The sequence below is a fragment of the Loxodonta africana genome, chromosome 8, assembly GCF_030014295.1.
Source record: "Loxodonta africana isolate mLoxAfr1 chromosome 8, mLoxAfr1.hap2, whole genome shotgun sequence".
NCBI lineage: Eukaryota > Metazoa > Chordata > Mammalia > Proboscidea > Elephantidae > Loxodonta > Loxodonta africana.
The window spans coordinates 12015478-12029007 of record NC_087349.1 but is presented as its reverse complement, the minus strand read 5'-3'; the positions used below and the strand labels follow the sequence as shown (position 1 = coordinate 12029007).

Sequence of the window (13530 nt, the reverse complement as noted above, 5' to 3'; positions counted from 1 at the left end):
CTGTCCCTTACGGCTCCCTCACACATGCTCACATATGTGTAAATAGTCCCTTTATTAAACTCTCCTCAAATTACCTAATTTGAGTGTGAATGTGATTGCTTCCTGCCCAGACCCTACTCTTACATGCCACAGAACTCTGAATGGAAACAATGCGCAACTATGTCACAGCCAGTAACATGACAGCCTGCGGTGCTCCACTAAGCCATAAAGGAACTGAGCTGCTGATCTTGAGCGCTTTCATCTGATATCCATTAAATACCACACGCACTCAGCCAAATGCACACTCAAAGCTCAAGGGAAAATCCATTCAAATACTTACTTTATTGTTGATTTAAAAAGTAGAAATTGAAACCACAAACACTCTTCAACCATGAATATACCCTAACAATCCCAAAGGTCTACAAGCCACTGGTTGAGGAAAAAATAAAAAAGTTTTACTAAGTGAGATGATTATTTTTCACTCTTATTCCAATGGGTATATGATGGAACAATGTGTACGTGTACGTGTGTGTACGTGTGTGTGTGTGTGTGTGTGTGTGTGTGGAGGCGTGTGGAGGTATGGTTTAGAAGTCTCTGGATATACCAGAATGTACAATCCTACTGATGAAAATTACGTACAGCACCAAAGTTTGTAATGAATTTTCAAATCTGAATTTACTAAATGTGTAAATGGATACAGGGATACTGGTTTTCTTATAGCCCTCAGTAGAAGTCAGAATACCAAGGATGATTATTTATTATCTGGCAAGTGTGTGTTATTATCTAACATCACCCCATCCCATAATTGCTTGATTTTCCAAGAATTCAGTGGTCACTAGATTATAAACCCATGAGATTATAGGAACGTTCCTGGAAAGCTGGAACCACTGACTTCCCTGCCTATACTGTGGTGTGCTGAGGGCCATGGGCATCCAAGATGGCAGCCTGAGAACACTGGGTAAGAAAGAAGACAACAGCCAGAGCAACTCAGGGTGCATGGGGCCCAGCTCTCCCTATTCAGTTAACCCTGCCAAGAGAAGACCAGTCCACAAAAGAGTGCAATATGATACTAGGGAATACTTGCCACAAAATACGTGTCTATTGATTTTCTTTTAATAAAATTCCACCAACTCCATTATGGCTTGAAAGTTGTTGAGGTGATGCCAGCTAGCTTGCTGTCTGGTAAAGATATTCTTTCAACGTGTAGAACCGGTTCATCTGGATCCTTCCTGCTTTGCACATCTCTGACCCCAAGATTGGCTGTGTCTGAAATTGCCTCTCCCTTGTCTCTCTTACACACATGCACACACATACAAGTATCCTTATGGGAAAGTTGTTGGTCATCTACATTTCACTAAGAGAAAATCCACAATCCCAAAGCAGCACTATAAATGGATGAAAGAAGTAGATAAAAATAGTAGAAGAAGGGTCATGAGAGAGCAGAGGCCTGACCTCCTTCCAACCATGGAAAATGGCTAGTAAGACTCTCTCCCCACATGCCTCTTTCTCTTTTTCTTCTTTCCTCCTCCTCCTTTCAACCCATTCCATTCATTGTTTTGAAGGACCAGGAAGGTACTGACTGAGAGGCACTGGTTGAACAAAAAAAGACCACTGCTGTTGATTCCGACTCATAGTGACCCTACAGGACAGAGTAGAACTGCCCCATACGGTTTCCAAGGAGCACCTGGTGGAACTGAACTGCCGGCCTTTTGGTTAGCAGCCGTAGCTCTTTACCACTATGTCACCAGGGTTTCCCCAGTTGAACTGGAGAAGATAATACTTGTTATACTGGAAGACCTGCCCTTGAGGCTACGGTGCATGACCTTCCAGAAGAGAATGTGGTAACCAATGGCTGTAGCATGATATTTGCTTCCCAGGCACTAGGCAAAACAGTAAAATTAAAGAAACTTCTTCCAGCTGTGACTCACTGTCAACACCCCTGCCTCAGGCATCCAGTTCTTCCTGGCATCCCTCTATTGTCAAAAATGTCACAGTGGCCTGCCACTTTATGTCTGACGAGGGGTCAAGTGACTAAATCAACAAATTAACAAGTAACAGAGAAGGAATATACTCTCTGCTATTACCTTCCTCGTCACCAAATTAAAATGTCTTCTCACTGATGTCTTAATAAAGACTTAATAAAGTAATAACTGACATCATTTCAAAAATCTTTATGTAGATCTTTGCAGGTTGATAAAACCCAAACCTGCTGGGGTCAATCACACAAGGAGTCTCCGAAGTTTAACAGCATGCAGCCATAACCCCACCTCCCTTCTGCAAGTGGCCCTGGGTCCTGGGGGCTGTATAACAGCCATACTAAGGGAGATGGCTGAAATAGGTAACACGTTGAACCAGAAACCACAAACGCGGAGAGCATCTTTTTCCGAGAACTGGAAACAACCTCCCATTCTGTTAGCTCTGCCTCGTGAGGGAAGTGTTATTTTTAAAGACCAAACCCAGAACCCAAAGACCAGTGATGATTTTCCCTAGAAGGGTAAATCCATTTCTCTTAACATGTGGGAACTCGTCCCATCAAAACGACTGCCTCTTGTAGAGAGTTCTAGAACATCGGAAATACCTCTTCAGGAAAGGGGATCACGAGAAACAAGATTTTCCAGAAGGGAAGTGGTGTGCTGACCGCCAGGTGAGGTGACAGGACACGGCCACCCTAGGGCTCACCAGGCCTGAGGGAGCTGCCCGCCCATGGTGTCTGTGATGCCCGGGCCCCTTACCTTACCACACTGCTTACACTTCCCCTCCTGCCGCCGCCGGTGCACCCAGTGGTGACGCACAAAGTTCTGAGGAGAACAAAATGGCAATGAATACGAAGGTCAATATTGGCTTTTTAATATTTCAACAACATAAATTTCCCTAACTTATCACCTGAGCCCGCAAAACAGATGTATGTTTGTAGATCAACAGGCCTGAATCTCCCTGGGAAAACGAAGTTAATTATCGATTTCCATCTCTGTCAGATGTGTAGCTACCATTCAGCAAGTCCTCCCTCCGTGTTCATTCTCCCCAGGGCAAACGGCCATACGAGATGGCTGTCACTCGACTTTCTTACAAGCAAAACGCTGTGCGGGTCGGGGAATGTATTAGAGGACCCTGGGCTGGGAGGGAACGGAAGCAGGTAAGAGAAACCTCCACAGAGAAGTGAGGAGGAGGAGGAGGAGAGAAGCTGCAACAACCGTCTCCAGTTCAACTTGACAAAGAGGGGTTTAATGCTTTCTATATGGCAAGCAGGCACCGCGCTAAACATGCCAGTTAGAAAGATTTAGAAGAATTACATTCTCGGAAAGAAATAGGTCCCCTAAGTCTGGGCCGAGAAAGTGAGGATTTTTCACTTAATAAAGTGAAGGAAGAGGAAAGCTAAAGAAAAGATGAGTCAGACAAGAGGCATGGGTGTACCACTGGGTCCTGTGATGATACCGTGTAAACAACTGTCCTTTGACACCCTGGACTAGATCAGCTTCGAGGACTACCCTTGTCATGGGGCTGAGTGAAACACAGAGGTTTCTTTTCCTTCTAAACAGACAATTATTCCAGGGCAGAACCAAGCAGCTCCCATCACCACTAGCTCCTAGGACACCTTATAAGAAAGTTGTTGTTATGGGCTGATGTGTGTTCCCTCAAAAGACAGGTTAAAGTCCTAACTCCTGCTGACCCCCCATACCTGTGAATATGACCTTATTTGGCAATAGGGTCTTTGAAGATGTTACCAGTTCACATGAGGTCATAATGGAGCAGGGTGAGTCCTGATCCAATATGAATGCCATCCTTATACGAAGAGACACAGGGACAGACAGACACAGAGGGAAGACTGTCATGTGAAGACAGAGGCAGAGATTGGAGTGACGCTGCCACGAGCCAAGGGAATAGCTGAGGCCACCAGGAGCTGGAAGATGCAAGGAAGGAACTTCCCCTATAGCCTTCAGAGATCACGGCCCTGCAGACATCCTAAATCCAGACTACTAGTCTCCAGAACTGTGAGGCAATACATTTCTGTTGTTTTAAGCCCCACAGTTTTGGTACTTTGTTACAGCAGCCCTAGAGACAGTTGTCATGGATTGAATTGTGTCCCCTCAAAATGTGTGTCAACTTGGCTAGGCCATGATTCCCAGTATTGTGTAATTGTCCACCATGTTGTCATCTGATGTGAATTTCCTACATGCTGTAAAGCCTACCTCTATGATGTTAATGGGTGGAAGTAGGAGCGGTTATATTAATGAGGCAGGACTCAACCTACAAGATTAGGTTGTGTCTTAAGCCAATCTCTTTGAAGATACAAAAGAGAGAAGCGAGCAGAGAGACATGGGGACCTCATACCACCAAGAAAATACAGCCAGGAGTGCACATCCTTTGGACCCAGGGTCCCTGTGCTGAAAAAATAAAAGTGCTGAGAAGCTCCTATATCAGGGAAAAATTGATGACAAGGACCTTCCTCCAGAGCTGACAGAGAAACCCTTCCCCTAGAGCTGGCACCCCGAATTCAGACTTCAAGCCTCCTAGACTGAGAGAATAAACTTGTATTTGTTAAAGCCATCCATTTGTGGTATTTCTGTTATAGCAGCACTAGATAACTAAGACAACAATGTCATCGGGCAAACATCTATAACTTACATATACACCATTCCTCTTTGACCAACAGACCTAAAGTACTTCCTGCTTTTCTTCTATGCCTTTTTCTGAGAAAACACATTTTACCTGAAACTAACGTGTCTATTGTAGACTCTCCCCTGGTCCATATTTTCTCTCTAAAAGGCCTTTTAGTATATATTCAGCTCTTCGACAAATACTGATTAGATGCCTACTGCATGCCAGGCACTGTTCTAAGTTAGAGAGACAGAATAGATCAGTGTTGAGGGGAAAAAATATCACAGCAAGACATAACAAGTACAAGCATCATCATTGTGGCTGTGTGCCACTGAGTCAGTCCTGACTTACAGCAGCCCTACAGGACACAGAAGAACTGCCCATAGAGTGGCCTAGGCTGTGATATTTACTGGGGCAGAGTGCTAGGTCTTTTCTCCCACAGATTCCCTGGTGGGTTCCAACTGCTGACCTTTTGGTTAGTGGCTAAGCATTTAACCATGTGTCACCAAATGCCATCTCTATATCTCTTAATACCATCAGTTCAATTCAAATTAAAACTAAACAGAGATTCTGGTGGCATAGCGGTTAAGTGCTATGACTGCTAACCAAAAGGTCTGCAGTTTGAATCCACCAGGCACTCCTTGGAAACTCTCTGGGGGCAGTTCTACTCTGTCCTATAGGGTCGCTATGAGTCAGAATTGACTCAACGGCAATGGGTTTTAACTATGTAGGATATAATGAAGCAAAATGGTGCCTCTCCAATATGATTAATGTCATTGATGTCACTAAACTGAATACCAAAAAATGCTGACTTGGCAAATGTTGTGTTATACTTATTTTAACAATAAAAAAATGAAAAAAAAAGGGTACTTTCAATTAGTGTCATTTTTGTCTCTCTTTTCCCACTGCCAAAGTTTAATAAAATATAACTCCCAGCCCCAGTGCCATCAAGTCGATTCTGACTCATAGCGACCCTACAGGACAGAGTAGAACTGCCCCATAGAGTTTCCAAGGAGCGCCTGGCGGATTCAAACCGCCAATCCCTTGGTTAGCAGCCGTAGCACTTCACCACCACGCCACCACGGTTTCCAAAAATGGAACTGGTGTCATTAAATCGCACGTGTGAAGATTGCTGAAATGGCAAATGTGTTGTTACCTGTATTCTTACCACAATAAATAACAGAGGAATTAATTTTTTTAAGGGAAAATGTAAAAAAAAAAAAGTTTAATCAAACAAAGACAAAATTCCTATATTATTCAAAGCTAATTTTTTTAATAATAATACAGGACATCTATTGAATACTAGCTGTGTGCCAAGCACTTTTTAAGATGCTTTGTGTATAATAGGAAGCCTGGTGGCACAACGGTTAAGTGCTTGGCTGCTAACTGAAAGGCTGACGGTTCGAACCCCCAAGCTACTCTCTGGGAGAAATGCCTAGCTATCTGCTTCCACAGAGGTTACGGCCTACGGGGCGGTTACACCTCACCACATGAGGTCGCTATGAGTCAGAATTGACCAGATGGCACCTAACGATAACAACACTTCAATACGGCATGCCAATAAACGATTTCAGCGACTGTCAGCTGTGGAAATATTAACTATTTAAAAAAGTCAGACATCATTATAAGGGATACAAAAATGTTTTATATAATTGCTGTTAGCTTAGTACAAGCTGAAGGAAAATATACATTATCATTCATGTTAGGGGACATTCTCTACTTATTGAGATTATGAATCATTTGTTGTTATTCTTGTTATTAGATGCTGTTGACTCAATTAGGACTCATAGTGTCCCTATGGACAACAGAATGAAACACTGACGAGTCCTGCACCATACAGAGAATCATTGCTATGTTTGAGCTCATTGTTGCAGCCACTGTGTCAATCCATCTCATCGAGGGTCTTCCTCTTTTTCGCTGACCCCTCTACCTTACCAAGCATGATGTCCTTCTCCAGGGACTGGTCCTCCTGATAACATGTACAAAGTATGTGAGACAAAGTATCACCATCCTCATTTCCAAGGGGCACTCTGGCTGTACTTCTTCCAAGACAGATTTGTTCCTTCTTCTGGCAGTCCGTGGTATATTCGATATTCTTCGCCAACACCATAATTCAAAGGCATCAATTCCTCTCTGGTCTTCCTTACTCATTGTCCAGCTTTCACATGCATATGAAGTGACTGAAAATATTATGGCTTGTGTCAAGTGCACTTTAGTCCTCAAAGTGACATCTTTGCTTTTCAACACCTTAAAGAGGTCTTTTGTAGGTTTCCCAATGCAACACGTCCATTGATTTCTTGACTGCTGCTTCAATGGGCACTGATTGTGGATTCAGGTAAAATGAAATCCTTGACAACTTAATCTTTTCTCCATTTATCATGATGTTGCTTATTGGTCCAGTTGTGAAGGTTTTTGTTTTCTTTATGTTGAGATGTAATCCATACTGAAGGCTGTGGTCTTTGATCTTCATCAGTAAGTGCTTCAAGTCCTCTTCACTTTCAGCAAGCAAGGTGTGTCATCTGCATATCCCAGGTTGTTAATGAGTCTTCCTCCAATCCTGTTACCACATTCTTCTTCATATAGTCCAGTTTCTCTGATTATTTGCTCAGCATACAGACAGAATAAATATGGTGAAAGGACACAACCCAGACATACGGCATTCCTTATTTTAAACCAAGCAGTATCCCCTTGTTCTGTTCAATTGACTGCTTCTTGGTCTATGTACAGGTTTCTCATGGGCACGATTTAGTGTTCTGGAATTCCCACTCTTTGCAATGTTATCCATAATGTGTTATGATCCACATAATCAAATGCCTTTGCATAGTCAATAAAATACAGGTAAACACCTTTCTGGTATTTTCTGCTTTCAGCTGCGATCCATAGGACATCAGCAATGATATCCCTCATTCCATGTTCTCTTCTGAATCCACTCTGAATTTCTGACAGTTCCCTGTCAATGTACTGCTACAATTGCTTTTGAATGATCTTCAGCAAAATTCTACTTGCATGTGATATTAATGATATTGTTTGCTAATTTTCACATTCTTTTGGATCACCTTTCTTTGGAAAGGGTACAAACATGGATCTCTTTCAGTCTGTTGGCAAGGTAGCTGTCTTTCAAATTTCTTGGCAGAAAGGAATGAACACCTCCAGCACTGCATCTGTTTGTTGAAACATCTCAGTTGGTATTCTGTCAATTCCTGAATCATCTAATGACTGTCATTTACAGAGGGAGATATTGGAAGAATTCAATGCTATTACCTAGGTTAAATCAGGGATCATTTAGCTAGTGACAATTCTAATCATTAAAAGACTAAACCAACAATTTCCACAAATCAATACTTATTTAGAAATTAGAAGGCCAATTTAATGAATCATTAGTGCTGCAACTTATAGAATTTGGTAATCACATTGATAATACCATGTAGTTTAGTTTATTTAGGGAACAAAAGGGAATATCTTTTTAAATTGTTTGCTTAAAGATTAGTACATCTGAACCTGCTGGTTGTTAGGTGCCATGGAGTCTATTTCAACTTATAGCAAACCCATGTGACAGAGCAGAACTGCCCCAGAGTGTTTCCAGGCTGTAATCTTTATGGGAGCAGATTGTCAGGTCTTTCTCCCGAAGAGCTGTTGTGTGGGTTTGAACCGCCAACCTTCAGGTTAGCAGCCAAGTCCTGGTGATAACTCTACCAGTTGTTAAATATTTTTAAAATGACTTTTTCTTAGGAAATAGACAGGAAACTAAGGCACAGGGTGACAAAGTAACTTAAACGAAAGCACTACTATAGAAGAAACTCATCAACCATCCCCACCTAGGACTCTCTGATTTATGATGTCAAATAGCCTTCTTCTCAAAGTTCTTCTTAGGTCTAATATAAACTTCTCCTGCTCTACAAACATAGTTTGAACAAAGTAAACACCCAATAAATGTGTGCTGAATTGAATAGAATTCTCAACCTAATTTCCTTGAAAACTAAATCAAAGTTACCATTTTTTGTATCATCAACTGCCTTCAATAAAAAGAAAAAATACATATATAACTATAGAATCCTACTGTTTTCTAATCCTTGTTTTACAAGTACTTTAATTTTTCACGCTATTTTCTTTTGACCATTATTCATACCTGCTAAGTTGTTGAACTAAAATTAGACTCGAGATCCTTATACTGCAAATCTGAGTGTTGGTACGCGGCTGCAAAGATAGCAAAGCAAGATTTCTGGCACCATGGTGTCATTTTAGAGTTCATCAACAATCTCTGAGTTATTCATACACTATCAAGCACTGGAGAAGAGAAGGGCTGTCACTTCTGGGTGTTAAGATATTAGTGACAGATCACTTCAGGGTTTATATGCAGTACTGGTAGCTGAAGTGTACAACACAATTGTTCAATTATTTTCAAACAACCAATCCAATTCATATTATTCATAGAGAGTTTGAACAGATCTTAGAAATTATTACCCAATCCATATGACTTATTACCAAGAAAGCTGAAGTCCAGAAAGATTCAACTTATAGGAGCTCATCAAATATTCATTTAAAAACTTCCACAGGTCAGGCAGGTGGTTACAGTGATGAACAATCCTCGTTCTAGGTCCCTGTTATAGAAAGGCCCTTACCACCCAGTAGAAAAGAAGCAGAAATGCAATTTGAACCCAGGTCAAACTAATTCTAAAGCACTTGGTCTTTCATATACATTAAGTAAACTACCTAACATCTCTTAATTAAGACTCTCAAATGAGTTCTAATCTGTCTTAAGTTTCATCTTCAAAATGTCCTCTCAGATCATGAGTTCTTCAACATTTTGGGAAAATGGATCCCTTTAAAAATTCATTCAATCAACAGATGTTCATTGATTACATACTGTGTGACTTGGCACAATGAGTTTGGGACAAATTGACTGAATGACCTCCCAAAGCTTACACTAAAGGAGACAGAAAACAAATAAGCAATCAAGTCATATGCACCAACAATTATGAAATACAAAGTCCACTGGAAGGGCAGAACAAAGTGCTTTGATAAAGAACAACATGCCACCTACCTGTTTAGAGGTGATCATCTAGATTGACCTCTGAGGGTGGGATATTTAAGCCAAGGTCTAACTATAAGGAACAGCCAGCCATGCAAAGAGAGTTCCACCCCAGCAACCACACACACGGCTGTCCAAAGGTGGGGACTATCTTAGTGAGCCTTCGAGAACTGAAAGGAATACCAGGTGGTAGCTGGAGGGAGTTGGAGAGGTAACCAGGGGCCAGATAAGCAGGACTTTTGATGTCAAGGCAAGAGGTTTGCATTTTGACCAACTGCTATGGAAACCATTAAAGAGTTTTAAGTTGGATATTGACATAGTCCGATTTTCATTTAAAAAATTCACTCCCTTGAATCACAGGTGGATTGAAATGGGGAAACTTGAGGAAGCACAGAGAAGCTATTTCAGTAGTCAAGGGTGCCTTAGACTGAGGCGTTGACAGCAGACATGGAGAAAAACGGATGGATTTGAAACATTTTATAAGTAAAATTGATAGAACTTGCTAATGAATTAGATGTGAGGAATGAGAGGAAGAATCTATATGACCCCTCAGTTTTCTCAATTGAGGAGCTGGATCAATAACCATCTCATTTTCTGAGATGCAAAAGTCTTGAGAAAATAGTTAATATAGGGATAGAAATAAGAGTTTAGTGTTGGGCACATTATATTTCAGATGACTATGATAGTTCTGATGGGCAGGTCAAATGGAACTGTAAGAAGCAGTCTGAACCAGGAATGTAAAGTTAGGAGCTGTCAGCCCAGATGCGGGATTGAAATCCAGGAGATTGGATGAGATCTTCCCACAAAGGGTGTGCAGAGAGAAGAGAACCTGGAGAGGACAAGCCCCAGGACTGTGCAAAGTTGGGGGGTGAGCACTGGGAGAGAATGGGAAGAGTCTCCGGTGAGGGAGGAGGGGAGTTAGGGCGAATAACGTCAGAAGCCCAGAGAGGTGAGCGTTAAAAGAGGGCAGAATACTCAATATCTTGAATGCAGAGAGAACAAATCAGAAGAGATTAGGAAACTATCTAATGGATTTGGCATCAAAGAGATAATTGGTATTATTAAAAAGAGCGATTTCAGCGAAAGGATAGAGCAGACACCAGATCAGAATAGGTTAATATGGTGAGGAGGTGACATTGTAAAAACAACTTAGATGGGCAGTTTGGCAGCAAATACAAAGCTAGAGTCATTATCAGCAGTTAAAGGCACAGTTTGAAAGTCAAGGATTGTTTTGTTTGTTTTTGAGATGGAGGTATTGGATTGTCTACGCTGATGCAAATATGGAAATAATCAAGAAAAAGGGAGAGACTGAAAAATGAAGGAAAGAAATGGAATACCTGGTCTTTGATAAGATATTATTGACACGTTAACAAGAAGCTGATGTGGAATGGCGGGAAAGAAGACAAGTGAGAGTGTCCGAAACATGTACAGAGGGACTGGTTTCTAGACAAGTGACACAATACTTGAAAACCAGAGAAACCTCAACCAGAAAACACAACTGTACAAAACAAACAAGTACACACACGCACAGACACAGCTGATCTTCGTTATTTGTGGATCCCATATTTGCGAATTCACCTACTCGCCAAAATGTATTTGTAACCCCAAAATCAAAACTCTGCAGTCGTTTGCAGATATGCACGCAGAGAGGTGAGAAAGTTGAGTAGCGTGTTTGCACGTTCCCTGCTGAGAATGAACCAGGCGGCGCTCCGCCTTCTTGCTTCAGCTTCCATACTGTAAGCAAGGGTCCTTTCCACGGTCTATATAATGCCATGTTTCTCTCACTTTTGTGATTTTTGTTGGTGATTTTGTAATTTAAAATGTCTCCCAAGCGTAGTGCTAAAGTGCTGTCTAGTGTTTTTAAGTACAAGAAGACTGTGTGGTGCTTTACTGAAAAAATATGTATATTAGATAAGCCTTGTTCGGGAGTGAGTTACAGTATTGGCCACGAGTTCAATGTTAGTGAATCAACAATACATATTAAATAAGGTGTCTTTAAACAGAAACACATATAAAACTAGGTTGTGTATTGATTGATTGATGAAAATGTTGTGACCAGAGGCTTGAGGAATCTAACCCCATATTTCCCTAAGAGTAATGATTCTATATCTTTATCTATATCTACATCTACAACTATAACCATATCCATATCTACATCTATATCCACATCTACATCTATATCCATATCTCTATCTGTATTCATATACATCTATATCTATAGCCATATCCCACACACAGTGCTCAGCCCCTGACCTTACAGCCTCATAGTGAGACAAACAGATAAATAGGAAATTGTAATGCAGGACAGTTGCTGTGATGTTAGTGGAAGTGGAGGTGATGATGGAAACAGAGTTGCAGGTAGATGGTACGTGTTAACTTTTATTTGGAGGAGACACAGCACATAGAGGCCCCCAGCCTTCCTGTTACCCTGGCGGGGGCGGGGGGCGTCTAGCTCCAGGCCCCAAACTGCGCTCCCAATCAGTGAAACAAGAGCCTGCATTCACAGAGCCCTCCCTGCTCTGAATGTTGTGACATCCCAACTAAAAAATGTCACCATCTTATATGAACTCTCCCTAAGAGAACATGTAGCAAATACAATTTTTGCTAGGTATACTTTCTCCATTTCCTTTACATTCCCAGTAAGATGATAGCTCAGCTCTGCTTAAATCTATAAGCAGCAATCTTCCCAGCTGGCCCACTCCTCAAACCAGCTCTGGGTAAGACAAGTAAAAGAGAGAGAGGAAGGACTCAGAGCAGGCTTCCAAGAAGAGGTGGAAACTAAAATGAGACCTACAGGAATTACCTAGGTGGAGGGGGATGGGGGCCTGGCTATCACATGATTTATGATTTAGCAGATGAAAACGCTGAGACAGGGAGCCATGGAGTGAGACGCCCAAGCTCATCTACTAGTCAAGTGTCACACCAGGATTTGAGACCAGACGGTCTGGACCCAGGGCTCACACTAACAACCAGAACCAGTGCTGACCCTGAAGAGCTTATATCTGCTCCAAATTTAGAATGGAATTCACACTGACCAAAAGAAAATAAAATAGTATTCTTCCTTACCCTCTCAGTTCAACCCCCACTCCCATCATCACCTCCACCTCCACTAACATCACAGCCACTGCCCTGCATTACACTTTCCTATTTACCTGTTTGTCTCTCTGCTGGACCATAAGGTCCGGGGCTGAGCACTCTGTGTGTACGTGTGTGTGTGTGTGTGTGTGTCATTTAACCCCCCCCCCCACTCTCTGGGTCATTCAACAATACTTGGGTCCCCAATCCATTCCATGAGAAGAACAAAGTGCGGGTGTCTCTCTGCTGTATGCAACACACCAGGAGTCTTGGAGATCTTCCTGATGCATTAACAAGAAACTGATGTGGAATGGTGGGAGGCAGAATTTATATTTTAATCTCTGGTGACCCACAAAACCCACTGCCATTGAGTTGATTCCGACTCATCGCGACCCTCTAGGACAGAGTAGAACTGCCCCATTGGGTTCCCAAGGCCGTAATCTTTATGGAAACAGACTACCACATCTTCCTCCCGCAGAGCACTGGTAGATTTGGACGGCCAACCTTTTGGTTAGCAGCTGAGGGCTTAACTACTGTGCCACCAGGCTCCTTAATCTCTGGTGAATATAGCTATGAATCCAATGAGTCCATGGGAAATAAGAAGTAGCATTTGAAATAGAGCTCTGAATTACTCACTTCTCTTGGGGATCTTGAGGCGCCTTCTCGAAATGTTGGTTTACATCTGAAGTTAATCTGTCATTTCAAAAGAAAAGCATATTACGTGAGAGATAAGCAAAGAACTAGATTTAATTACCTGAGAAACCAACAGCGACAGATACTGTAAAGGCAAAGCAAAACCTACAAGTGTGAGTAGCAAAGTTTAACCCTGTTCTTTGTCTTTGGAAATTGTT

General features: G+C 41.9%; 1 protein-coding gene across 2 annotated transcripts in view; it reads right to left on the bottom strand.

Moving 5' to 3' along the window:
• Positions 1 to 13530, bottom strand: part of DGKI (diacylglycerol kinase iota) — a 491392-nt gene that overhangs the window by 267211 nt on the left and 210651 nt on the right. For both annotated transcript variants that reach the window (XM_064289678.1, XM_064289679.1), the window contains exons 5-6: positions 13316 to 13372; positions 2712 to 2777 (exon numbers count right to left, since the gene is read on the bottom strand). In XM_064289678.1, the coding sequence (XP_064145748.1) occupies positions 2712 to 2777; positions 13316 to 13372 (123 nt within the window). The remainder of the gene's footprint in view (positions 1 to 2711; positions 2778 to 13315; positions 13373 to 13530) is intronic.